The sequence below is a fragment of the Phyllopteryx taeniolatus genome, chromosome 10, assembly GCF_024500385.1.
Source record: "Phyllopteryx taeniolatus isolate TA_2022b chromosome 10, UOR_Ptae_1.2, whole genome shotgun sequence".
In the NCBI taxonomy this organism is placed as follows: Eukaryota; Metazoa; Chordata; class Actinopteri; order Syngnathiformes; family Syngnathidae; genus Phyllopteryx; species Phyllopteryx taeniolatus.
The window spans coordinates 8117890-8145678 of record NC_084511.1 but is presented as its reverse complement, the minus strand read 5'-3'; the positions used below and the strand labels follow the sequence as shown (position 1 = coordinate 8145678).

At 41.8% G+C, this 27789-nt stretch overlaps 1 protein-coding gene across 1 annotated transcript; it reads left to right on the top strand.

The window, feature by feature from the left end:
- The first annotated feature begins 414 nt into the window (after positions 1-414).
- On the top strand, positions 415-25674 carry ehd1a (EH-domain containing 1a). The gene is made up of 6 exons (XM_061788200.1): positions 415-1020; positions 11355-11452; positions 16493-16734; positions 19627-19797; positions 22542-22706; positions 24033-25674. Exons 1-6 carry the CDS (start codon positions 632-634, stop codon positions 24564-24566), a joined length of 1599 nt encoding a protein of 532 aa, XP_061644184.1. The 5' UTR covers positions 415-631; the 3' UTR covers positions 24567-25674.
- The last annotated feature ends 2115 nt before the right edge of the window (positions 25675-27789 follow it).

Here is a 27789-nt window from a genome sequence, read left to right as displayed (position 1 = left end):
AACGTGTTGTAGCAATAAAATTCAAAGTTAATGTTTATTTGATTAAAACAATAAAGTTTATCAGTTTTGGTTGAACATGATTTGCAAATCATTGTATTCTGTTTTTATTTATGTTTAACAACGTCCCAACTTAGTTGAAATTGGGTTTGTATGTCTACCATAACAAGTGTGAACCTTAACCCTCTTTCTTGATATTATCAGTTTAAATTTGCAAAACACTTCGCGATTGGAATTTGAGAAAAATAGACAGAATTTGACAAGTCTGGCTTGCCGTATAACGCCAAGTGACGCGGATGACGTCACAAAAAAACCCGTCAAAGTTGTTCACCTTACAACCAATAAAACAAATCGAAAATACAACATAATAAATATGACCTAAATGTATGGGGTTTTTTTTCATTCATTTTACATTTCGATTTTTAAATTGAAGAGTGACTCGTCGTCGGAGGAGCGTGTGGCCCTGTGTGGCTAACTAGCACTGCGGAGGGTGGGGACAAAAAGTTGCCAGACCTCGCCCAGCCATTGCTTCATTCAGACGGGCAGCTAACCCTCAAGACGCCGCGAGACCGCCGCACCAGGTTTACGTCGAAGGGGGATTTTGACACAGCCGTGTCAATAAAGTTTATACACCATGTTCAGGAAGACCTTAAAAAAGGACCCCGAGCTGTTTCAGAACGTGGCGGACGGGCTGCGGCAGCTTTACCGGACCAAACTGTTCCCTCTGGAGGACACGTATCGATTCCACGACTTCCACTCGCCTGCCCTCGAAGATGCCGACTTCGAGAACAAGCCCATGGTGCTGCTGGTGGGACAGTACTCCACCGGCAAAACCACCTTCATCCGCCACCTCATGGAGCAGGACTTCCCCGGTATGCGGATCGGGCCCGAGCCGACCACAGACTCGTTCATCGCGGTGATGCACGGGGATCAGGACGGGGTGATTCCGGGTAACGCGCTGGTCGTCGACCCCAAGAAGCCCTTCCGCAAACTCAACGCCTTTGGAAACGCCTTCCTGAACAGGTAAAAACCTACTGCCCATTTTGGAAAAACCTAAGAAAATCCTAAATGTTTCTGTATTGGGTGATGTGTTCGAAATATTCAAATATAATATAATAATATATACGTCTAAATGCAGACTGCACGCGGTAGAACCCCCCCGCCCCCTACCCACACACACACGCCCTTACTCGGTCCACACTTTCATAGTTTCAGTCAGCCACAGGCTGTTGCACAATCTTGTCAGTTGTGTCACGTTTGCGCGAGTTTCCTACTTGAATCACTTCCCAAATATGAGGTTGTTTTGAGGCAATAGTCAAGCACGCCCGCCTCGCAGTTCCGAGGTTCGAGGTTTGAACCTCGGCTCCAGCCGTCCTGTGCGGAGTTGACGTGTTCTCTTCGGGTACCAAAACATGACACTTTAAGACTCTTAAAATATACGTAGGCGCAGGGTGTACCCAAAGTCAGCTGGGCGAGAATACGCTGTACAGAAATTGGATGGAAGTTGCCGTGTGGGTGTGGCAAAACAAAAAAGGAAGGTCCATTTTCCTTCCGGTTTCCAGCCAACTTTGCCAGGTCACGCCAGGCGCCTCCTTGTCAATTTGCTCCACTTGATCCACATACTATGTGAACACCTGGCGCAGGCACTGACACCCTCTTTAAGTGGCCCCTTGACTGAAGATAGACTTGTGGGTCGGTTGCCAGGCAACAGGTTCCACGTTTTGTACCTCCAGACCGTACAAATCTTATCACAGGCAGCAGAGAAGCCACCTCCCTTATTGTCTCGTTCTGAGCAGGTCTTGTGCAAGGACATTGTTACAGCAGGTTCAAGGTTCACACATGTCATTGGCTGACATTGTAACACGTTTTGAACAAGACTGACTCAGCACGCGTCTCCCAATAAAATCGTAGTTGGTGTGTCCAGCTGGGATGACTCATCCAGACACTGTATCAAAAAGTCGACGCACTCTTGTTTAAATGTCAAGTTTTTGTGATGTAAAAAAAAAAAAAAAAAATGAGACCAAGGTACACAATTCCAAAACCTTTTTCCCTCTTTTTTTTTTTTTCCCAGCTGGAACTGGGCCTTTGACAAAATGGAGGTACTTATGAACTATTTGAAACAGCAGTCAGTGTTGGCACAAAACCTTCCGGCTTCTGCTACAAAGCAAAATAATAATTTTTAAAAATGTCAGGAAAAACCTACCAGAACACCAGAAACCTATGTGGTGTTAATCAGCGACTGACTCCTGTTAAAGTTTCAATGTGACTGGTTCAATGTGAGTGTACACACTTGTGAAAACACAATATTTCAGTTTATTTTTACATCCCGCGCTCAAAAAGATGAAAATATATATATATATATATATATATATATATATATATATATATATATATATAGCAATTGAGTCAAATTAACAGTGGAAAATGTTTTGAAATTATTTATCATGGTCTCTTTTTGTCTATCACAATCTGGCATTTAAACAGGGGTGTGTAGACTTTCTTTAATATCCCCTGTAAATATCCTGTTGGCTAAAAAATGGGAATTGAAATCTGTCAGACAAGATTAAAATTCCAGTCAAAAGTATACTTGTGCAATATACTGAATTGACCTCCTCATTACCTCCCTGCGTCCTTTTTTAAAACGGCATCACTTTTCCATGAGCTAGAGCTTGTGTGTTCCTACGTTCTATCTATGTTGATTTGTCCTGTATTATGTGGATTTGTTGTGTCATCAAATGTGTAAAAGTAGTTTGTTTATAGCACTACTTTCTGTAGACAATGGATGGCCGCCTCTCCTCCCACCCACTACCCCCACTGTGGGGGCGCTTTGTGCTGGAAGAATCAAACCAAAAACACTCACGTTAATTGTTGCACAATGAATAGACGTGATTTGTTTTGGTAGGATTTAAAAAAACAAACAAACAGAAAAGCAACACTACAGATAATGTCATAATATAGGGAATGAAGTTATAATTTTACAATAATATGCATTTTTAGCCTCTTACACAGAGATAATGCAATTGATTCACTTGCTGCAGCTTTGATGCAGAACCAAGCCAAGCAGGATATTGCCTTGACTGTGCGCTTTCAGATAGCAACATAGCGTCTCACAATCGGATGCGTGATGTGTAAAATGCTATGCAGGACAGTGACATTTGCTTAAAACAGAGTGGGAGAAGTGAGTGTTCATTGTTAGACTTCACACCATGATCCTGGAGTGGCAGAATTCCCTTACATTAGGGGTTTAACGGCTCAAGATGTTTTTGGGAGTCGACTATAACACGATGAAAGTCGAAGTCGATTAATCAATGGCGTCATTGATATTTTTTCAGCACAGTACAGTGGTCGCCAACCTTTTTTTTTTGCGGCGCTGACTGGTTTCACTTAAAGATATACTTTGACAGAGTGGCATGGGGAAAAAAAAAAAAAGATTATTGCAATATAACTCACCATTACGCTGACTACAGTTGTAATTAGTGGGAGCCCTGTGCACGTTTTTCTCTTCAACGAGCTGGTCTAATTTTTGATTAAAACAAATTCTCCACACTTTTAGCATAGTACAGCCGTATGCCGTACTATGACAAATGTTAAGACAGTGTCGTAAAGCGTGCCATCATGTGAGTTCCTGTTGTGAATGTGACATGAATAAAGTGCTCGTTAGCACACAGTTCTTGTCTGTATATTATTAGACATAAGTTTAGAGAATAAAACGGAGCCTCATTTCACACCGCTGCCCTAGTACACCAATGCCAGTCCCGTGGTGCCACCATAGACTAGCGGTGATTGGCTTCGGCTAACTGCTATTCTCATCCACAACCAACTTTATTTTTGTACTCTTGGACCGATACAGATGGATGAGGACTGTGTTGCCATGTTGGAAGGACATTTCACTGCTCCACAGAGCGTTAAAGTCCGGAAACTGCAATAGTTGGGCGGGTAGAAAGTCCACTTTAAATTGGCCGATTGGTAGATGAAATGCCAAAAACACGTGACTGATTAATCACCGTGAAGCTTAGTAAAGTTGACTTACTGGTTCCACCTCTATCTTACATTTGGGTGTTGTCCCGCCTCTGTTACAGTTCTGATACTTTGTCCCACCAGTTTCCCTCCTACATTGGGCCCATTTAACAGCATAGCTATACATGCATCCATTTTCTTTACCGCTTATCCTTACTAGGGTTGCGGGCTGCTGGAGTCTATCCCAGCTATTTTTGGGCGGAAGGCGGGGTACACCCTGAACCGGTCGCCAGCCAATCGCAGGGCACACAGAGACAACCAACCATTCACACTCACATTCACACCAACGGGCAACCTACCACGCATGTTTTTGGGATGTTGGTGGAAACTGGAGTGCTCGGAGAACATGCACACTCCACACATGCGGGGCCGGTATTTGAACCCCGCTCCCCAGGACTGTGAGGCGGATGTGCTAACCAGTCGGGCCACTGTGCTGCCCAGAATAGCTAGATGAAAGAAAATTCTTATTTTGTGGAAATCTTTATTTCTTATTTCTTAAAAAGTATGACCTTCCATAATGTCATGTGGCCCTAATACTCCATCATAGTTGTTGATGTACCAGGACAAGCAAGAGCAATCCACTCACACTATTTCCACTTTCCATTGCAATCTCTTCCTGCAATTTTGTAGATTGTTTGCCCTTTCTTCCACACTTCGCCAAACAACATAAGTCAAGCTCAGAAATACAAAATAACACATCTCAGATAAGACCTTTAACACAGCGGCGGTGCCGGACTTCACAGTCCACGATTCATCCGTCCCAGTGTATTACAGATGTGAGCGGAAACCAGATAAGATTGTCTATAAACAAAGCCCATTGTTCATCTCTGCATCATTTGTCACCCTTTTGGACACTGTCACTGTAGTGTTACAGACCTGTAGTTCGCTTTGAATGGAATTTGCATGTCTTTTAGTCAATGTACAAGATGTTCTTTAGCTCACATGATCGTGCATTATCAAAAGTTATCAACAGCTTGACCTTATCTATTTGTAGGTTAATACAGAAGGAGTAGGGGATGGTGAGAGAGAGTTGTTTTTGGCTCATGCCGGGTGAAATTTTCAGACCAAATGTTTTTTTTCCCCCTATAAGTTAATATAGGCTGGACACTATTTCAAAAGTGCTTATCTCAAAGGGCTACAGGGTACATCGGGCCTAAAACTAAGAGTTTAGCTGTTAGAAATGTCAATCATGCTACAGATTTTGCTTTAACTAGTAGACTCGCCTTTGGTAGAAGCGGTTAGTCATACAGAATATAAACGCACATTAGTCATGTGATCCTCACCCCTTCAAACCCCAAATGGAACAATGGGTGGCGTCGCTAGTGCATTGTTTTCCTCCTTTTGAACCAGGCTCCGACTTAGCAGTTGCTCGGTGGCCAGTATGACACGTTGTTGGCCCAGCACTTACCTAGAGGCTAGTACCAATTTCATGACTGAATATGAAGAAATCAACACATCCGAGCTGGTTAAAAAAAAAATAAAAATAAAAAAAATAAAGGGTGCCTGCATGTTTTCACCGCTGCTTTGGTACTATCGGGAGGGGGGGGGGCTGTCTTTCGCCACTCCAGCTCGCCACTCCAGCTCGCTACTAGCTGCGGCTGCCTAGCTGGCGTGGCTAAGCACGGTGTTGAGCCGCTCCCCTAAGACACTAATTATCGCCTCCATGGTGGCAAAGAAGAAGAAGAAGAATGCACACGAAATTTGTTCTCTGCATTTTACCCATCACAGTGAACACATACACTGGCTTACTGAATACGTCAGCTGAGAGAAGGGGCCTATAAGGGGAAAAGTACAGTATATTAATACACATGATAGTATGTGTTTATTATAGCAATGTTTGTTTGTCTGTGCAAGAGTGTTGGGTTATAATTTTAACTTTTGTGATCTGCACAATAAATGTTCTAAAAATTACATTATATCTTTATTTTCCTCATTAAAAAAAATCATTTTAGCTTTGCTCCAGGACCATGCAACACATTCACAGAAATACTTTCATATAACATTTTTACACTTAGGTTTATATTGCAATATATACCTTTTATCACGAAGGAATTCAATTTATACTGTGATATGAATTTTGGCCTTTACATTCTTGCTTTTTACGAAACCACGTTATAATTTCATTGGCGCATGATTTTTTTTGTGGACTGTGAAATCTACTCGAGTAACTCACTCAAAATATCACTAAAACTGATATTTCTTCTAATGTGCCAATCTGTAAATAAAACAAGCACAGTATAATTGTATATTAGAATAGTGATATAATGCCAAGGCATTGTACTGAATAAATTAAACATCAAAACTGAAATGTAAAAAAATTAAGCTATTGATATTTTGTCACTCAGAACTATTCAAAGAATGGCTTTTCGAAAAGGTGATTCATATGAGAGAGAGAGAGAGAGAGAGAGAAAGAGAAATGAATGCATGTGTAATCCTTTCCTCTGATTGGTTGCCTCCTAGAAGAACCACTTGTGAGAGCAAACATGTTTGTTATGTTGACAGCGCTGGCTCGGGAGCGGGGAGGTAGGCGGAACTCTTCGCTAGTGACGTAGATAAGCTCCAGAAATTCGATTGACCTGATTTCAGGCCTCTCGGCAGAAAAACATCTGGAACTCAGGAATGTGCGGACCATTTTAATTCATATTTCACGTTTACTGCGGCACCATAGAGACAATATTACATCCCAAATACAAGAAAAAGATGGTTTCGCAAAATTGTTGGACCCTGTGTACTAGGGCTGGAACGAGTACTCAAGTTTTTGGAGTACTTGGAGTACAAAAAATGATTGAGGACTTTCTTCTGCCTATGGGAGCCGCATATTTAACTCATTCACTGCCAGCCCTCTCAGTTTGATACTACTGTATTGAAAGATACAGTAGCTGCTTGTCAATGGCAGGAATGAGTTAATTGTAAAGCTCAACAGAGCGGATGCACAAGTACAACGCGATCAGGTTATCAGAGCTAGGGAACGATGCGGAAGAGAAACACACATATTTGATTCACGGAGCGGGAAGATAGCGAGGATGGGCGGTAATGCACTATCACAGTTTGCAAACCGCCAGTAAAGACAACAAAGAAGAAGATGGCGAGGACCTCAGGTCAGACAAATGCAACAAAAAAAAGACAAAATGCCGGAAGTGTGTGGGAGCATTTCAGAGTGATCAGAAAGGTGAACAACGGTGACGTGTAACAATACCCTGCGTGTCAATCTCGCCACATCTCCGCCGAAGACTCACAGAATGCAGCAGAAGACCCGAGAAAAGGTAAAATTAACGTACCATTGCACTATTGGTACGTTAATTTTACCTTGAGTGAGATTCACATTAATGTACCTTAGCAACATAACATAACTGTTAATTATGACTGTCTGAATTTTTAGCGAGTTCATTACGATGGTGGCAAGTGCAGTATGTGCGCAACTATAACGTGATTTCTGTTATAGGTTAGAGAAAGGAGAACAAAGAAAAGTCGCGGTTGAACCTTGCGACCGTGCAAACCTCTATTGCCCAGTTCTTTTATTCTGGTTGAGGTAATTCTTCAATGATTAGGCTGGATGAAAAGTTTAACAATTTATTTCAAAATACAAAGCCAAACAATAAGGTTGGTGAAGGTTCAGCGCTGGTCTCTCCTGCGTTTGTCTCAGATCAGTGTGGACGCAGAAGAACCCGAGCAAGCTTTCGTCCGCGTGTTTTGTGGCCAAAACTGCTTCATGTGGCGACGTCATGTAGTCTCTGACCAATCCTAGCTTTGCCTCAGTGTTTGGGGTCCATTCAGAAATTCAGTCAGGCACCCCCACCGCGCCCTGAGATTGTGGCACTCAGAGACCGAGCCTGCTCCATTTTTTTTTTTTATAGCTTTAGTAATAAACGTGTTGGCTATTGGTAGGGATAAGTCAGTACATCCGCCATATTGAATCTGTCAGTTTTGCTTGTATTGAGTGGCACGCAACCAACAACCCTCTGAGTTACCGAAGGTTCCGGGGTGCAGAGAGTGCGCCAGGAGTAAATTTCTCAATGCACCCCCTGTTGATGTATTGTGCGTTTGCTGTGTCGGTGCGATTAAGTGTAATGCAATTAACCTGAGGTTCCACTGTATTGTGTTTTTATTTACATTCTACACAATGTCCCAAAGTCCCGTACATTCACATATAAGCTTCAATTTCTTGCCCTCCTACCTTGTAGTTAAAATGCCTCGACAGGCAGTCGGGGGCCCCAAACTGTAAGCCTCTATCAGGAAAAGCTGAGTCAGCAAAGTGTAAGCTCCGCACTGGTCCCGCTTCGTCCTGTCCTTCTCCTGGCCTTTAATTCCAGGACACTGACTCTGCTCTTTTCCTGAATCTGACACACACACAGCCTCAAGCAAGCATGGACAGTCAGGAGGCAAATCCACACCAGAGCACCTGTAGATACAGGCAAATAGAAGTTAATATAGGGTTACTTGTGCAGATGCAGACAGTTGGATTTTAAAGCGGATAATCCTAGAAATGTGACACAAATGTCCTGTACCTCAAGTCCTGGCAGCCTCCTAACATCTTTCCTCTTTCGCGACAGGATGTGGGGTTTACGATGTATGGGGGAAGATCATGAGCCAAGGCCTAACCTCCAGTCACAGGACATGCATATTAACCCGTGGTGTTATTTTAGCAAAGATGTGCGGCTGCAAGTTGTTGCACCCACTTGATACATAATTGCAGAGTGAGTGATCTCGCATAGTTCCAGGGGCCCCATGTGTTGCAGTTCATAGAATTCCAGTTCCTCCCTTAATTTTTTTTTTCCTGACAAGCTCTGGATGGAAACTATTGGAATTGACTGCTAAATGGAAAACCCTGCGCCAAAATTCCAAAGTATGCCGGCAGCTATGACAGATGGGAGGGAAAATCCTCCATGTTTCTTATCTATAACAAACAGTATAGTATTATATTATCAGAGGATATGTTACATGCTCAGTTTTCATCCCTCCTTGGATTTCTCTAGTTTCATTGTGTCGTATGAGACTTCTGTTAGGGTTTGTGGTGTGGTTGTGTGTACGCATGCCTTCATGTGGTTTCAGTATGAAAGTAAAAGCAAGGCTCCTCGAGTCCCATGACCAAGTGCCTCTGAGCTCTTGTTTTGAGTGTTGCTTCAGTTTGGCTGAACGCGACAAGGCCTTTTTATAAGCTACAGGCTGTCTTGACAATTGTATTCGTTGTCCTGACTGCAACAGCATGAGTTTAAGCAAAAAAAAAAAAAAACACATTTTGTCCTGTGTATGTCTGTGTATATTATGTCTTGCTTTCTGACCCGCTCCCACCTTGATTTTAAAGTGGGAAAACTCCCCAATACATTAAATTAGACCATTGACCATAAAACAGATCAGTCCATTATGTTGCAGTGTGAATGTTTCAGCTCATCATGTCTTGCCTGTGTGTTTCCCCAGACACTGGAAATATTTGACTGTGTCTGGTTTAAGCCTCTCTCAACCCTCTACAACTCAATTAAATTTGTATCAAGACAACATTCATTGAGCATAGGTTAGGTTTACATGTACTATAAAGTACTTTCATTGAGACTGGTGGTCAAAGAAAAACGTATTACGTCACAACACAGACAGCTATAAACAAATAAAAAATCTAAATTCTCTTCATGTCAAAGTCTGTTTAAACAATTTTAAACAGCAGCTTATTTCAACAGGCTTTACAGGTCTTCCTCAAATTATTTACAGTGGGTACGGAAAGTATTCAGACACCATTAAAATCTTCACTCTGTTATATTGCAGCCATTTTCTAAAATCATTTAAGTTAATTTTTTCCCTCATTAAAGTACACACATCACCCCATATTGACAGAAAAAATGAATTGTTGAAATCTTTGCAGATTTATTAAAAAAGAAAAACTAAAATATCACAGCCGTAAGTATTCAGACCCTTTTCTGTAACACTCATATATATTTAACTCTGTTGCTCTCCATTTCCTCTGATCATCCTTGAGATGGTTCTACACCTTCATTGGAGTCTAGCTGTGTTTGATTATACTGATTGGACTTGATTAGGAAAGCCACACACCTGTCTATATAAGACATTACAGCTCACAGTGCATGTCAGAGCAAATGAGAATCATGAGGTCAAAGGAACTACCAGAAGACCCCAGAGACAGAATTGTGGCAAGGCACAGATCTGGCCATGGTTACAAAAACATTTCTGCTGCACTTAAGGTTCCTAAGAGCACAGTGACCTCCATAATCCTTAAATGGAAGACGTTTGGGATGACCAGAACCCTTCCTAGATTTGGCCATCTGACCAAACTGAGCAATTGGGCGAGAAGAGCCTTGGTGAGAGAGGTAAAGAAGAACCCAAAGATCACTGTGGCTAAGTTCTAAAAAGTCAACCATCACTGCAGCCCTCCACCAGTCGGGGCTTTATGGCAGAATGGCCCAACGGAAGCCTCTCCTTAGTCTAAGACGTATGAAAGCCTGTATGGAGTTAGCTAAAGAAACACCTGAAAGACTCCAAGATGGTGAGAAATAAGATTCTCTGGTCTGATGAGACCAAGATAGAACTTTTTTGCCTTCATTTTAAGCGGTATGTGTGGAGAAAACCAGGCACTGCTCATCACCTGTCCAACAGTGAAACATGGTGGTGGCAGCATCACGCTGTGGGGGTGTTCTTCAGCTCCAGGGACAGGACGACTGGTTGGAATCGAAGGAAAGATGAATGCGGCCAAGTACAGGGATATCCTGGACCAAAACCTTCTCCAGGGTGCTCAGGACCTTAGACTGGGCCGAAGGGCCACCTTCCAACAAGACAATGACCCTAAGCACACAGCTAAAATAACAAAGGAGTAGCTTCAGAACAACTCTGTGACTGTTCTTGAACAGAACTGGAGAGGATCTGCAAGGAGGAATCGCAGAGGATCCCCAAATCCAGGTGTGAAAAACTTGTTGCATCATTCCCAAAAAGACTCATGGCTCAAAAGGCTACTTCTACTAAATACTGAGCAGAGAGTCTGAATACTTATGGCTGTGTGACATTTCAGTTTTTATTTTTTTAATAAATTTGCAAAAATTTCAACAATTCAGTTTTTTTTCTGTCAATATGGGGTGCTGTGTGTACATTAATTAGGGAAAAATGAACTTAAATGATTTTAGCAAATGACTACAATATAATAAAGAGTGAAAAACTGAAGGGGGGGGGGAGGTCTGAATACTTTCCGTACCCACTGTAAAACGACTTATTTAAAGCTCCATTATTTACTTTTCAACTTATGTACACACTAATTTTCTGTTTCCATTCTCTCCTTTCTCCTTTCATTTCTTCTTTTCTTCTTCACACTGTAATTTGTGTCCCGCTCACCCCCTCCCAAACAGGTTCATGTGTGCCCAGTTGCCCAACCCGGTCCTGGAGAGCATCAGCATCATCGACACTCCCGGAATCTTATCAGGAGAAAAGCAGAGGATCAGTCGAGGTCTGGTCAATTCACACCACGCCCTACTCACCACATCCCACAAATACACCACAGAGTCGGGCTGCACGATTATGGCCAAAGTAATAATCCCGATTATTTTGATCAACATTGTAATCACGATTATTAATCATGATTATTTCTCGTTGGGGGAAAAATCGACATTTTTATTGCACTACTTTTTAACAAATAATATGTAACGGTAACGGTAACTTATCCAAATAATATTTAACGGTAACTTATCCACAATACAAAAAAAGCATTAGCTTAACCGTACCCATTACTTGGTAATGTATGGCACACAAGTTGCAGAATGATGTAAATCAACATGAACCAATAACTTAAATATTAGTGTAGTTGAAGTCACATTAAAAAAAGCAACTTAGTGCACACTTGACATGCCAAGACAATACAGTAAGTACCTAAACGTAAATAAGTACACTTCTCTAAAGACTCTCGATGCCGATTGTGGGCAACTGTGTGTGTGTACGGAAACGTGAAAGTGAGTGACACACACATAGAGATGCACACCATTGCTCCCACCCCAGTAGTTTCGATGCGAAGAATGAGAAAACCTTTTCGCTCCCAATAACAAGTTTAACCAGCTCTTTAACTAGCAAAGCGTTCAGTCTGATTATTTTCCCGGGAAAAGTAACGCGTTACAAAATGGCGGTATTTATGCGTTACCGCCATCACTGCCTTCCATAGAGCATTGCATGCACACAGAATAACCAAACAGGAAGTTCAAATATGAAAATATACCCAAAAAGTGCACTGCCTCTTAAGCCAGTTTATGTTATTTATGTTTGTCAGCTTGTTGAACAGAATATTCTCATATTGCTTTTTTCTGTTCAGGCCCTTGGGGCCCCAAACCTAACAAAACAGGTCGTGTAAATCTGAAGTTCATTTCCTGTCTTGCTACCTTTTAGTTTTCTCGAATGCAGCCCGTCCTCTCCTTTCGCTTTGCTTTCGGTTCGTCCTAATGACACACATCAACAAGCACAATGACATTATTAAGTCATTTCACGGAGCTGTGTACTTACGGCCTTCTTTACTAAACAATTCTTAACCCCAGTAAAGGCCTGGTTCAATCAGCAATTAAGTAAATAAATGCCTTCAACAACAGCATGAGGAAATGTGGTGCATCCGTTTTTTTTCACTATTCACATGCTGCACTCTCACTTCAAAAGTGCAACATGCACAGTTTTCATGTGAGTTAAGATGACTTGCAAAATGTATTCCCTTTTCTGCATGTTACAAGATGACGTACACACAGCAATAGAGGGCTTTTGTAGTCTAAGAAAAGGAAGTAGAGTAAAATGGAAAATTCCGAGTTTCCCCAAGAAGGCAAGCACCAACGCTTGCATTACTCAGTGTGCTGATATGTAATCTGCTTTTTATTGAGTCCACTATTCCCATGAGACAGCACAGAAAAAAAAAGAAGCAGCTGGAGTGAATCGAGGCATACGAGGAATTTAGAAGGGTCATACAAACAAACTGAACAAGAATATTTTTTACCAATAAGTTGAATAGGAGTATAAATGTACAGAGGGAGTGGATCAAGGTGTTTGTGATGAATGTTGAGGTGACCTTGACTCTGCCAAGAGAGACACCTTTTATTTCTATGCCCTGCACTTTTTATAAGTGTACTGTACACTAATACACACACCAGTCAGCCCTGTTTGTGTATAAACATTGATACAATACTGTCCTGTATCATATACAAACAAGCGCGTATAGACTTCAAACATTCGATGCAGATATCAGGCACCGGACTACAGAACACTGTTAAATTCTATCACTTTCCCCTCACATTGCTGTAGACATACTTTTTTGTACAGTTGTGGTCAAAAATATTGTCTCCCCTGGGGTGCTAATATTTAGATTTGCCTACAAATTCTTCTGTCACTATTCTGGCACTTGGCAAATAGAAATTTTGGTATTCCTAATTGACCTAAAACAGGAAAAGTTTAGGCTGATTTCATGCCAGAGAGTCAAGAAAAAATGCATTATGTGTCTTTTTATAGTTGTGCTCAAAAATATTGGTACTCCTGGAGAGCCAGTATTTTTGATTACCACTGAACAAAAAAGTAGGTCCCCAGGGGTGCCAATATTTTTTTAGCATGGCTGTATAATGTATAGCATATTGCAGGGTCCGACGTTAAACCTTTTTGAGTGTTGGCCCTGTCAGGCCACCATGAGCCAAGTTGTGGTGACCCTGTCAGAATTTGTACTGGCCTCGTATATTCATGAATGATAGAGTCCCCTCCAAAAGTATTGGAACGGCAAGGTCTGTTCCTTTGTTTTTGTTGTATACTCTGAAGACATTTGGGTTTCAGATCAAAAGATGAATATGAGACATGAGTTCAGAATTCCAGCTTTTATTTCATGATATTTAAATCGAAATGTATTAAACAATTCAGGACAGAGCACCTTTTCTTTAAAGCAACCCACTTTTCAAATGAGCAAAAGTATTGGAAAAAATATTATTAAATGAATGTATTTAAAGTGAATAACATTTAATATTTGGTGGCATAACCCTGACTTGCAATAACTGCATCAAGCCTGCGACCCATTGACTTCACCCGACTGTTGCATTCTTCATTTGAAATGCTTTTCCAGGCCTTTACTGCAGCCTCTTTCAGTTCTTGTTTGTTTTTTAGGGTTTCTCCCTTCAGTCTCCTCTTCAGGAGGTAAAATACATGCTCTATTGGCTTCAGGTCCAGTGATAGACTTGGCCAGTCTAAGCCCATCCACCTTTTCCCCTTGATCAAGTCCTTTGTTGTGTTGGCAGTGTGTTTTGGGTCATTGTCTAGTTGCATGATGAAGCTTCTCCCGATTACTTTGGATGCATTTTTTGGTCAATTGCCAGACAAAATGGTTTTGTTGACTTCAGAAATCATTCTGCTGCTACCATCATGAGTTACATCATCAATAAAGACGAGTGAGCCCGTTCCAGAAGCAGCCATGCAAGCCCAAGCCATGACCTCCACCATGCTTCACAGATGAGCTTACGTGTTTTGGATCATAAGCAGATCCTTTCTTTCTCCATACTTTGGCTTTGGCTAGAGGTTAATCTTGGTCTCATCAGTCCATAAAACCTTGTTCCAAAACTTTTATGGCTCATCTCTGAACTCCTTTGCAAAATCCAATCTGGCCTTCCGATTCCTTTTGCTGATGAGTGGTTTGCATCTTGTGGTACGGCCTGAATATTTATTCTCTCGAAGTCTTCTTTGAACAGTGGATTGTGATACCTTCACCCCTGCCCTGTGGAGGTTGGCAGTGATGTCACTGACAGGGTGTTTCTTCACAGCTCTCACAATGTTCCTGTCATGAACTCCTGTTGATACCCTTGGGCGACCTGTTCGATGTCTGTTGCTCAGTACACCAGTAGTTTCTTTCTTTTTCAGGACATTCCAAATTGTTGTTGGCTATGCCCAATGTTTCTGCAATAGCTCTGATCAATTTTCCCTCTTCTCTCAACCTCTTGCCATATATGGAGTGTCGGAATGTGTCGTGCCTGTTGTCATATGTTGGGGCAGCAGCAGTTGTCTATGCAGGCTGTAAGTGAGCCTCATGCTTGTCCAGCTGTCTCTCTGGCCTGATTTTCCTAATACGTGTTGAAATAAATAGAGAGCAGATGCTGTAGAATGTGCAGAATGTCCTGTCTCATTCCTCTCTCCTTCTGTACTTATTCATGGCAGGCACACACACAGGAAAATGGGAGTTTACTTTCACTTACCCTCACTGTCATTCCATCTTTAATTTTTTAATCTCCCCTCTTATCTCATTCTTTCCCTCCGCCTGTCCTGTGCCACTCTCTCTTCCGCCTTTATGTGCACATGCTCAGAAGCAGACAAAGGCTAGGAAAGAATGCGTGTCCAGCAGATATGCACTACTGATTACAGATTACGTTGCAACGAGATGAACTTCTAGAGCGATCCAATGACACGCTCTATCAAATCCACTCTGTTATCGTTTTCGCCCTTTGCTCATGGAGCAAGTTCGGGATTCAGTGGCAACTTTGAGGTTGGACATAATCTGGTCTGGAATGCTGATCCAGCTCTTATTTGTTTGCATTTCTAAAAAAAAAAAAAAAAAAAAAAATCAGAAATAATAGATCTACAAATAATCCCTTACACAGTCAAACTAAAGCCGTTAGGAAACTTTTAAATGTGGAGGCAACTTTTAAAGTAATACTTTTTGCATTCTTAACTGCCATACAAGTTTAAAAAGAATTTAACAACTGTTAAGATGTAATACTTCTACACTGATGTTAAATGACAGTGTCATTCTTAACAGGGAGAAGTTAACTATTAAAACTTAAGGCACAAAACATTCTGCCTTTGTCAGCAGTGCAAAGTCCAAAGCCAAAGAAAAAGCAAAAGATACAATTTGTTTGCTGAGCAGAGTTTTGTACTTACAAGCTTTTTAGTTTATACTTTTAACCCACAATGTTCATAATACACAAAACTCTAGATTTGTTGTGACAGTGTGCCTCCTCAAATACTTTCTTGTTTCCTTCTTCGTTGTCTGTCACGTGTCTACAGAGAATGTGTAGTTTTATGTCATTTTAGTTTTATTATACAGTGGTGAACTTGACTTTATACTAACATATGACAGAAATGTTAAATTCTTACATATACAACTGTTCATCTTACAAAAGTTACGGTGGCGACAGTTTGCGCCTGTAATTAATGAATAGAATTAGTGTTTGTTTGTACTCTTGAAATGATCTGTGGGAACAATGTTTGAACTCCAGTTTTGAGGTAATGAAACCTCAATGTGCTAATGAGAGTCAAAACGTTTGAGAAAAGAACCAAATCTTCCTGTATTTGTTCCTCCAGAGATGTGGATGTGAAATACAGATACTGCTGTACTAGCTTTGTGTGTGTGTGTGTGTGTGTGTGTGTGTGTGTGTGTGTGTGTGTGTGTGTGTGTGTGTGTGAACGAGTTGTCACAAGCAAGTGCACTGCAGGACATGCAAAGTAAGTGTGTGTGGTTGAAGTCGAAGTCCTCACCGCCACTTGTTCCTTCCTGCAGGATACGACTTTGCTGCCGTGTTGGAGTGGTTTGCGGAGCGCGTGGACCGCATCATCCTCCTTTTCGATGCCCACAAGCTGGACATCTCCGATGAGTTCTCTGAGGTGATCCGGGCGCTTAAGAACCACGAGGACAAAATGCGCGTGGTCCTGAACAAGGCTGACCAGATCAGCACCCAGCAGCTAATGAGAGTCTACGGGGCGCTGATGTGGTCCCTGGGAAAAATCATCAACACGCCAGAGGTACACGCGACCAAGTTTCTCATAGAACTTCAGTGGTCATAATGAGTCACAAACCCGGCACTATCCAGAATTCAACCAACACCGAAATATGGAGATGCTCTGATACAGATATCAGTATTGGTGCCGATAACTCTATGTTCACAGTGACACCACTTTACCAGCCTGTCAAATAACTTCCGGGCAGGTTTAGGAGGAGCCATTTGTTAACCGACTGCAAACATTTGGTATTCTCTAGAAGCAGTCTTGTATTTCTTTTTCCTCACTTGATTTTGTAGTTAAGACACTTGAGAACATCCACATTAGGCTACATGTCCATCCATCCATCCATCCATCGATTTTCTGTACAGATTATCCTCACTAGGGTCGCGGGCGTGCTAGAGCCTATCCCAGCTGGCTTTGGGCAAGAGGTGGGGTACACCCTGAATTGGTTGCCAGCCAATCGCAGGGCATCTACTTTATGTACAAAATTTTTTCTAGTGCCCCTAGTGTTCAGACTGAGACACCACGTGTATGAGGTGATGTGAGACTTCACTTCAAAAGAATAACTTGCAAGCTCTCTGCTTTTTGTTTTGGTGACGATTACACAACACTTTTTCCAAAAGAGGGAGCAACATGGGGTGTGAAGTAACGACACTGGAAGTAACGACATTCAAGGCTGTAAGACTCCAGCGCCATATTTTACTGGTTAAGGTCAACTGTTTTGTTGTTAAGTGTGCCAGCCTTCACATTCTCCAGTTATCCATCTTCAGTGTTTTATTTTCTGTGTTGCAATTTTTTTTCGACGTGACTATTGAATGAAGTTATTATTTCAAACATGCAGGGAAAAAAAGGAAAGAAATGAAAACTATACAATATGAATGTGCTATACTGAAACACCATTTACTGCCAGTCTGAAGAGGAGAAGGAAGATATGAAAACATATATAAATACTACCCCTTCACCATTACCTAAGATAAATTATCCATACACCAAGAAGAAGTAACACTTAAATGTTTCCAATCATCAAACAATCTATTTATTAGTCAAAGTCAACACAGGTAAACACAAAATGCAGTTGGTAAATTAATGATTTTATTATTAAGGGAGAAAAAAATCCAAACTTGCATGGCCCAGTGTGAAAAAGTGATTGCTCCCTAAACCTAATAACTTGTTGGGCCACCCTTAGTAGCAACAACTGCAGTTAAGCGTTTGCGATAACTTGCAATGAGTCTCTTACAGCGCTGTGGAGGAATTTTGGCCCCCTCATCTTTGCAGAATTGTTGTAATTCCGACACATTGGAGGGTTTTTGAGCATGAACTACCTTTTTAAAGTCATGCCACAGCATCTCAATAGGACTTTGACTGGGCCGATCCAAAGTCTTCATTTTGTTTTTCTTCAGCCATTTAGAGGTGGGCTTACTGGTGTATTTTGGCTCATTGTTCTGCTGCAGAACCCAAGTTTGTTTCAGCTGGAGGTCACAGATAGCCGGACATCCTCCTTCAGGATTTTTTGCTAGACAGCAGAATTTAAGCTTAAAATGTCATTAATGTCCAATGTAGTAATCTATGAAGCTTTTGTTCCTGCATTTCTTTACATCTCGGCATGATGTCGAACTTTTGATGATCTTTTGGTCTACTTCACTTGGTCAGGCAGGTCTTATTGAAGTGATTTGAAGTGGCACTATCAAGCCTGGGTGTGGCTAGAGAAATTGAACTCTGGTATGATAAACCACAGTTATGTTTTAACAGGAGGGTCAATCACTTTTTTCACACAGGGCCATGTAGGTTTGGATTTTTTCTCTCGCTTAATAATGATAATAATAAAAAAAACTTATAATAATAAAAAACTGAATTTTGTGTTTGACTAATATTCACATTTGTTTGATGATGAGAAACATTTAAGTGTGACAAACATGCAAAAAACCCAAGAAATCAGTTTAGACCTCCATAGAGTGACTCTCTAACATGGACTTAGTATAAAAGTGTCCATTTATTTTCCCCAAAACAACCTCTGACAGCTACTTCTGTTTGACCCAGTTTTGTTACCGCTTTGTCCATATTTGGCCAAGACAGCCCCCTTTCCTCTGATTGGTTGCCTCCGTGCAGAAGACCGAAAGCACACGTGTTTGCTATGTTGACAGCGCTGGCTCAGGAGCGGAGAGCTTTGCCAGTGACTTAGATAATGTCGATAAATCGTCTGGAACTCAGGAATGCGTGGACGATTTTAATTCACATGCATGGTTACTGAGGCTCCATCCCAAATACTCCACACAGGCGGGGCCGGGGATTGAACACCAGTCCTCAGAACTGTGAGGCAGACCCTCCAACCCATTAAAAATCCAATTAGTGTTTTGCAGATATCCTACTGTATGAATACTTCTTACTTTATTTTTTCTAGGGTGAGACCAATGACTCTGAGTTCTTGTAGTTGTTTCCCCAAAGCGCAACACAGTATTGTTACATTTTGAACACCTAACATTATATTGTCATGTCACGTCCCTAGTGAGGATAAGCACTATAGAAAATGGATGGATTTTTGACAATAAAAGTGTAACAGGGTTTGAAAACACTTTTCTTGTGCTGCATGACATCATGTGACTTTTTCTTTCTTTCTCCTGCCCTCTCGACCACTTAGTTAATGTTTGATCTTGGGCGAAAGTCATAAACGGATCTCAGAGAAACCAAAGGGTCATGTGGACAATTATTCACTGACTTTGCAGCCTGCAAAAATGCACCTTGAAGGACTTAAAATGCCTCACTCTGCTTTTTCTGTCCTCACCCCACCCATTATGTGGCTGTTTACATTTCACAAATGCACTTTTGGTATCTGTTTATTCTTTCAACTCTCATTGCTGTGTCATCACTGTCATTTATGTGGGTGCAGCATGTTCATGTATTCCCCCTCCCCTCCAGGTGGTGCGCGTGTACATCGGGTCGTTTTGGGCCCAGCCCCTGCTGGTGCCGGACAACAGGAAGTTGTTTGAGGCCGAGGAGCAGGACCTCTTCATGGACATCCAGTCCTTGCCCCGCAATGCTGCTTTACGTAAACTCAACGACCTCATCAAGCGAGCGCGTCTCGCAAAGGTTAATGCTTTAAACATCAATTCCTTCCAATATACTGTCCTGTCAGGTGAAAAGCATGCATCTCCACATTTAGTGGCACGAGAATTTTTTTGCCCAGCAATTGACTGGCAACCAGTCCAGTGTGTACCACATTAAAACTAACACTAAATTTGGGGATGCACACTTTTCTTTAGTCAGTAACAATTGGCACAATGTTGTGTATGTCCACTAATCCAATCCAATGAGATCCTACGCATTACACTTGACAGTATTTTGGTATTTATCTACATGAAAGCATTACATTACAAGCTCTCTGTATGATGCAGCACATTTTTGCAAACTGCTCACAATAATAAACGCAGTGGGTACGAAAAGTACTTTTTTTTTTTTTTATATTGCAGCCATTTGCTAAAATCATTTAAGTTCATTTTTTTCCACATTAATGTACACACAGCACCCCATATTGAGGGGAAAAAAAACGGAATTGTTGAAATTTGTGCAGATTTATTAAAAAAGAAAAACTGAAATATCACACAGCCATAAGTATTCAGACCCTTGGCTCAGTATTTAGGAGAAGCACCCTTTTGAGCTAATACAGCCCTGAGTCTTTTTGGGAATGATGCAATGATGTTTTTCTGCCATTCCTACTTGCAGATCCTCTCCAGTTCTGTCAAGTTGGATGGTGAACATTGGTGGGCAGCCATTTTCAGGTCTTTCCAGAGATGCTCAATTGGGTTTAAGTCAGGGCTCTGGCTGGGCCATTCAAAAACAGTCACGGAGTTGTTCTGAAGCCACTCCTTCGGTATTTTAGCTGTGTGGTTAGGGTCATTGTCATTTTTGAAGGTGAACCTTCGGCCCAGTCTGAGGTTCTGAGCACTCTGGAGAAGGTTTTTGTCCAGGATATCCCTGTACTTGGCTGCATTCATCTTTTCATCGATTGCAACCAGTCAGGTCAGGTGGACAGGTGATGAGCAGTGCCTGGTTTTCTCCACACATACCGCTTAGAATTAAGGCCAACAATTTCTATCTTGGTCTCATCACACCAGAGAATCTTATTTCTCACCATCTTGGAGTCCTTCAGGTGTTTTTTTTAGCAAACTCTATGCGGGCGTTCATGTGTCTTGCACTGAGGAGAGGCTTCCGTCAGGCCACTCCGCCATAAAGCTGTGCGGACACTTATGAGGACAAAAATGAACTTAAATTATTTTCACAAAGGGCTGCAATATAACAAAGACTGAAAATTTTAAGGGGATCTGAAAACTTTCCGTACCCTCTGTAATACCTTTCTGACAATGTTAATCAAAAGGGAAGGCAAATTTTTTTATATAGGGCATTTCATACACAAGGTACTTTTATGTGAAATAGACATGGACGCATCCAGGGTTCTCGTTTTAAGAAGTGGCTTAAATGGAAAAAAAAAGTAAGCATTATCGTGATAAATCGTGACAGAATTTTTGATACAGCTCTTGTACATTGTTTTCCATGTGTACCTAATGTGTCCATAGTAGCTGGGCATTTAAGTACCTCATGATTCGATTTGATTTGATTTTGATTCGTAAGGTTGCAATTCAGTATTCATTTAACTACTCTATCAATTCAGTAAGAAGTAGAAATACACCGAGTAAATTTTGATAATTTTGAAATACAGTGGTGCTTCGAGATACGAGTGATCCGACTTCGAGATATGACCTGTCACTGGCCGGGTTTGGCTTTGACTCGTGAGCCCAAATTTGAGAAATGAGTTCTGTGTGGTTAGTAAATATTCTTCAAAAAAAGCCTTCAAGCTGTACATTGCTACTACTAGTAGATCTTTCTTGAAAACTAAAAAACAAAGAGGATGACATGTTGTGTATTTGAAGCAACCACAAGCCCACCTTCAAGCATACAATGGAAAACGCCACAACCCACAGGGCTAACATAAATACAATAACGCCAGCCGGGTGTTTAAAACAATGTAAACAAACTAGCGCCGGAGAAGTTACGGAGATATGTCTACAGAAGCCCCGAGCATTTGCTGTGGGGGAGTCACTCGGAGCAGATCGATCGGCACTGCAAAACATTATTTAAAGAAGAACTGGATGTCATGTTACTGTGGTTGTACACAATGCTGCACTGTTGAGTGCAAGTTTTGTTTTGTTTTTTTTGTATTAAAAGACATGACCGCTGACGAGACACACAGCCTTCCTGCAAAACAGAAGCAGAGAGGGCAGGGGTCGAGCGAGTGACACACACACACACACAAACACACACACGGCACATTTAAAGGTACAGGCACGCGAATTAAACTTCAGTTTGTGTTTGCATGTGTGAGACTTTTGGCATGATTCCACTTCATAAAATGAGTTATCTTTACATTCTCTTCTTTTATGTGTCGATGCGTTCCGGATTTACAGAGGAATCCAAAATGACCTCAAACGTCAGATTTTAAAAGTAGAAGTCGCTCGCTCCGCACTGCGGCTGCTTGCTTTAGTCGCCATTTTGGTGTTTGGTCGAGAGCCGCTTTCCGTCAATGCAACGCAAATCACAACGCAAAGCGCACCCACTGGCCAGGAGGAGAATCGATTCACAAGATTTGCTGAATCGATACTGAATGGCAATGCACTGATGAATCGTTGTTTTTACCCATTCCTCGTCCATAGAGTGGCTCAGTTTTTAAACTGTCTAAAAATACTGTACATACAGTATGTGAGCCTGTGAATATGACTAAAAGCCTGTTTAATTAATCTCCAAGTGACGCATGTGTGACCTTTCAATCATCTTTTCAGGTGCACGCATACATTATCTGTTCGCTGAAGAAGGAGATGCCAAGCGTGTTTGGAAAGGACTCGAAGAAGAAAGAGCTGATTTCCCATTTGGGGGAGATCTACTTGAAAGTGGAGAAAGAGCACCAGATCTCACCTGGAGACTTCCCCAACCTTGCTAAGATGCAGGTAAGGTCCAGATAGGATACCGTCCAAATCCATTTGAGCATGTGTAGTCCGAGTACATACATTTTCACATCTTAACCGATTTTTTAAAAACGTCAGACACCCTATCGACGATCGCAAGTCTCCCTTCCTCTGCCTGTTTTAATACCAAGACTGACCTATGAAAAGTGGAAAATAAAAGAAGAGTTGTAGCATATATATATATATATATATATATATATATATATATATATATAAAGGAAATGGAAGAAGCTAGGCTCACCAGCTTATCTAGTAACACCATTGTGGTTGCGTACTATTCTCCTTGTCATTTCTATTGTGGTGAATGACTTGGGAGAGACGTACAAACTGTCGACACAAATAGTTGTCCCTTCATGTGCAACTGGCGAAGCACATGGGGGGAGGGGGGGAACAAATAAAACCCCTCACAGCACAGGATAGAGGCATTCGACAAACGGGCATTTGCTGACTTTGATCCGAAGTGAGGGAAAATGCCCTAATTCATGTCATCGCTGCACAGTTGTGCCTTGGGATACGAGTGACCCGACTTTTTTTTTTTTTTTTTTTTTGAGATACGTACCGATGTTTGGCTGGTTTTTAAATTATTTTTTTATTTATTTTATTTGCTTTGACTTGCAAGGGGGGGGGAAAAAGAGATGCGAGCCCTGTATGGTGGCAGTGAACTCGACTCACTTGGCAACAAGCAGCAGGGAGCCAGATAGTGAACAATTCTTCCAAAAAGAGCCTTCAAGCTGTTTACTGCCAAACTAAACATGAAACAAAGACAATTGCATGTTATGTATTCAAAACAACCACTTAGCTTTTCCTTGAAATGCTTAATGTTAAGGAACAATGCAAAATGCCATAGATGGGCTAACGAATAGCATCAGATATGGAAACGCAAACGTTGAGCAACACGTTTGTAGACAGACAACATCACAATACTCAGGAATATGTTCTTTATCCTTTGCGAGAAACGATTATTATTGCTGTAACTTTACGGCGTTAGTTGTGAAACTCGCCTTGGTGTCTTTCTGTGACAAAATGTAGCAAAAACGGTGTAATTCTTTACATTCTATTTAATTATGTCATGCCAAAACTGTTCGCAAACTGAAGTAAGATTTTTTTCGTAAACAGATTTGTTCGTGAACCGAGGTTTGACTGTATGCTTCACCTTCCCCTTTATTTCCTGACGTTGCCTTCCAGGATGTGGCCGAGATTTATTTTTCCTGGTTTGCCAGGAAATCCTGCTTGTGGTCTGCCACTCCCAGTGGTTGTCGCTTGATGACCGATCTATTTCTAACACTAATTCCTGTTTTCTGTCCTCAGGAGCTGCTCAACGCTCAAGACTTCTCCAAGTTCGCCGCGATGAAGCCCAAGCTGCTGGAGGCGGTGGAGGACATGCTGGCCAACGACATCGCCCGCCTCATGGCCTTGGTGCGTCAGGAGGAGGCGGCGCTGCCCAGCAACTCGGTCAAGGGCGGCGCCTTCGAGGGAACCATGAGCGGGCCCTTCGGCCACGGCTACGGCGAGGGGGCCGGCGAGGGCATCGACGACCTGGAGTGGGTGGTGAACCGCGACAAGCCTTCGTACGACGAGATCTTCTACACGCTCTCGCCCATCAACGGCAAAGTGTCCGGCGCTGCCGCCAAAAAGGAGATGCTCAAGTCCAAACTCCCCAACACGGTGCTGGGGAAGATCTGGAAGTTGGCAGACGTGGACAGAGACGGCCTCCTCGACAACGAAGAGTTTGCCCTGGCCAACCACCTGATCAAAGTCAAACTGGAGGGCCACGAGCTGCCCGCCACGTTGCCCGATCACCTGGTGCCCCCGTCCAAGCGTGGGACCGCACTGCAGGAGTAGCGCTTCACTTTCTGTTTGGGACTCTAAGCACGGCAGAGACTGAGGGTTTGGTGGGAGAGGAGTGGGTTTCTCGTGAATTAGGGGATACATGTTAACAATTGCAGCTCTGGGAGAAAAAAAAACCAAGATAAAAAATTTAAAAAAACACTCGACCTATTTGGGTAATTTGACTGTTTTTGATTTTCTGCAAATAAATGCTCTAAATCAGTGGTTCTCAAACTTTTTACGTGAAGTAAAAAATGTTTTGCTCCAAGTACCACCGTGACCAACAATAATGTACAGTAGGCTAAAGTGTTCAATGAAAACAAGGTATTTTTTATTCCTGAAAGATATATTTAATATTGTAAGCCATTGTAACATTATGCCCGGTTTGAATGGTAGCATTGCACTTAGAGGGGGGAAAGAAAAAAAAAACTTGAATAATTATTAATTTGAAATCTATCACACGATAAAATAAAAACTGTACCTAAACATTTAAAAATAAACTTAAGTGTTGTACTTTAATACAACTGAACTGTACTTAACAAATGTACTGTACTTGGTTTAAAAAAAAAAAAAGTCATTCATTTCATTCTGTGATCGGTTCGTATAAGTGAGTAAAATGAACATTTTTGTTTTATTGTATCAACTTCTAATATCATAACTCCCAAATTCGAAAGCCATACATACTATCATTTGCAGCAGTGAGTCTCAATGGGTCGAACTAGTGGTTCGCGAGCTCCCTCTAGTGGTACACACAAATAGCAAAATCAGAGAAGTTGATCATTTTTGCCACTGTGTTTCTTTTTTTTTTTTTTTTTTTTTCCAGAGCTGTACATGGGGAAATAAATGGGGGGCGGGGGGTCCATTCATGAGAGGACATAGCGGAACTTGCATGATGCGTCTGAAGCTAAATTTACACCTAAATGTAAATGATGTTTTATAGTATACAGTATATAGTCCAGATTATTTGTTGATCCAAAGAAGTATTTTTTTTTTTTTCAATTTGGAGAGAGGAAATAAATAACTTCATCTATATTTTTGCATTTCCTGTCTTTGACTCCAAATGCTTCCCTTTTTTTTTTTTGTTATTATACCAGATAAATAAAAAAGAACACATATCATCTGGCACCTGACTCCGTCGGTTTTCTTTCTTTACCTGACAGGCAAGTCACTTTTTAGACATTGTGTAAAACATGTAGCATTGTCCATTCCCTCTGTCTTTTACAGTGGGTCTTTACCACAGATGATTCGAGGTTACAACTGAGAGATAAGAATAATGGCACACTCACTTACTGCCGTCCAGGGGCGTCACTACGTTTTAGCGAGAAGGAGGGCGAAGCCCCCAGGATGTGAGGGAAAGTAGCGCGAGAGCACAAAATTTCACAAACAGCTGACGAGGACTCAGAACTTGCTTCTGAACGTTTTTAGATAGATTTGAAAAGAATACAATCCTGGGTCAAAGTTCAAAGTCACTGTTAGATTTGTAGTTATTTCAGTGTGCACAGTACAAAATCGGCTCTCACCGACGCAAGAAAAAAAGTCGAAAACCCAGGAGCCCTTTGTGGAGTCAAGTGCTCTGAAAGATACTGCATTTGGAATTGTTATCTACTGCCCTCTGTTGGCCAAATTCAGTCAGCATGATCGAAGTTTCGCAGTCCTCATGGGGCACTTGCAAAAGACGAGGGGGGAATCATCCATTTTGCATACCGCTGATCCTCACTAGGCTGCTGGAGCCGGTCAATCGCAGGGCACATACAAACAAACAACCATTGGCACTCACAGTCACGCCTACGGACAATGAAACTAGAATGCATGTTTTTGGGATGTGGGAGGAAACCGAAGTGCCCGGAGAAAAGCCACGCAGGCACGGGGAGAACATGCAAAACTCCACACAGGCGGGGACGGGGATTTGAACCCCGGACGTGCTAACGAGTCGTCCACCGTGCCGCCGAGGTCACTTTGACAGGTTGCTACGTGTCACTGATAAGCAACATATGCTGAGATAGGCAACAACTGACAATAAATAAGGGGTGTGAAAACCTGATGAAAGCAACAAAGGGCACACAAAAGGTTGGGGGCCCTCAAGTGCCCCCCTGTTGTCTTCCTCTCATTTTGACCCGCTTCTGAAGTAGCACAAAGCTGTCGGAATGCCCACATTGATGTGAAGTGAGCCAAGGCATGATTTGATGTCTCTGCACTTGTTTGCATAGCTGACGCTCTCCTGCTGTACAGTGTCCTCCTATACATTCTTTCCTTTTTCCTGTCTTCTTCCGTCAGGAAGACTCCCCGCCACCACTCCCAATTTTTCCCTCTTCCTTCCTTGCCGGGTCCTTTTTGTCGCTTCACCGCCTCATCTTGCCCCCCGACCCCCCCCTCCTGTTTCTTTGTTCCCATCACCTAGTGTGACTCTTTAAGCTCTAAAAAAAAAAAAACAAGATGCAACACAATGAACCTTGCAGATACTTCGACTCATGTAATTACGGTACTGATGCACATTAGTGCCATTTTTTTAGAGGCAAGGTGAGGAATTGGCCGCCTTCGTGTAAATGAAAAATGAGTTAAGTACAACAGGACACAAAGACACTTGTCACCCTCAAAATGTTCATTAATATGTGTTTAATCCTGTCTTGAGCTCAGCTCATCTTGCGTGAACTTTTTAATAAAATAAAATTGCAGTCAAATTAAACTACATTTTCCCCACATGCATTTGGGGGACTTCTTTCATGGTCTCAGGAAAGGCAAGGTTGAACTTTGGAGCGACGATTCCAAAAGGAATGTTTGGCACAAATAACAACACTGCTCGTCACCAAAAAAACACAACTACAATGAAGCATGATGCTTTCAATCAGCTGGAAGTGGGGCCTGATGAGGTGGAGGAAATTATGAACTTTTAAATACCAAAAAACGTTCAGGTTTCTGTTACAAAAGCAAAAATAAATGTCATCAGGAAAGGCTACTCGAAGATCTGAACTTTATTTGGGGTTCATCAGAGACACTATATATGGAGTGGAGTGTGTACCGACTCCCATTTAACAGGAGTTTGAATGTGATTGGTAAATTGTGAATACACCTTCATCCTAGTTTTTAGAGGGTGTGCACACTTGTGCAACCACATTATTTCAATTTATTTTTGCTCTCCTCTTTAAAAGCAATTTTTTTTCCAATGAAGTTGTACAAGCAATTACTGGTGGAAAAACTTTGACAATGATATGTCTTGTTTTCATTTTTTTTTCTATCACAG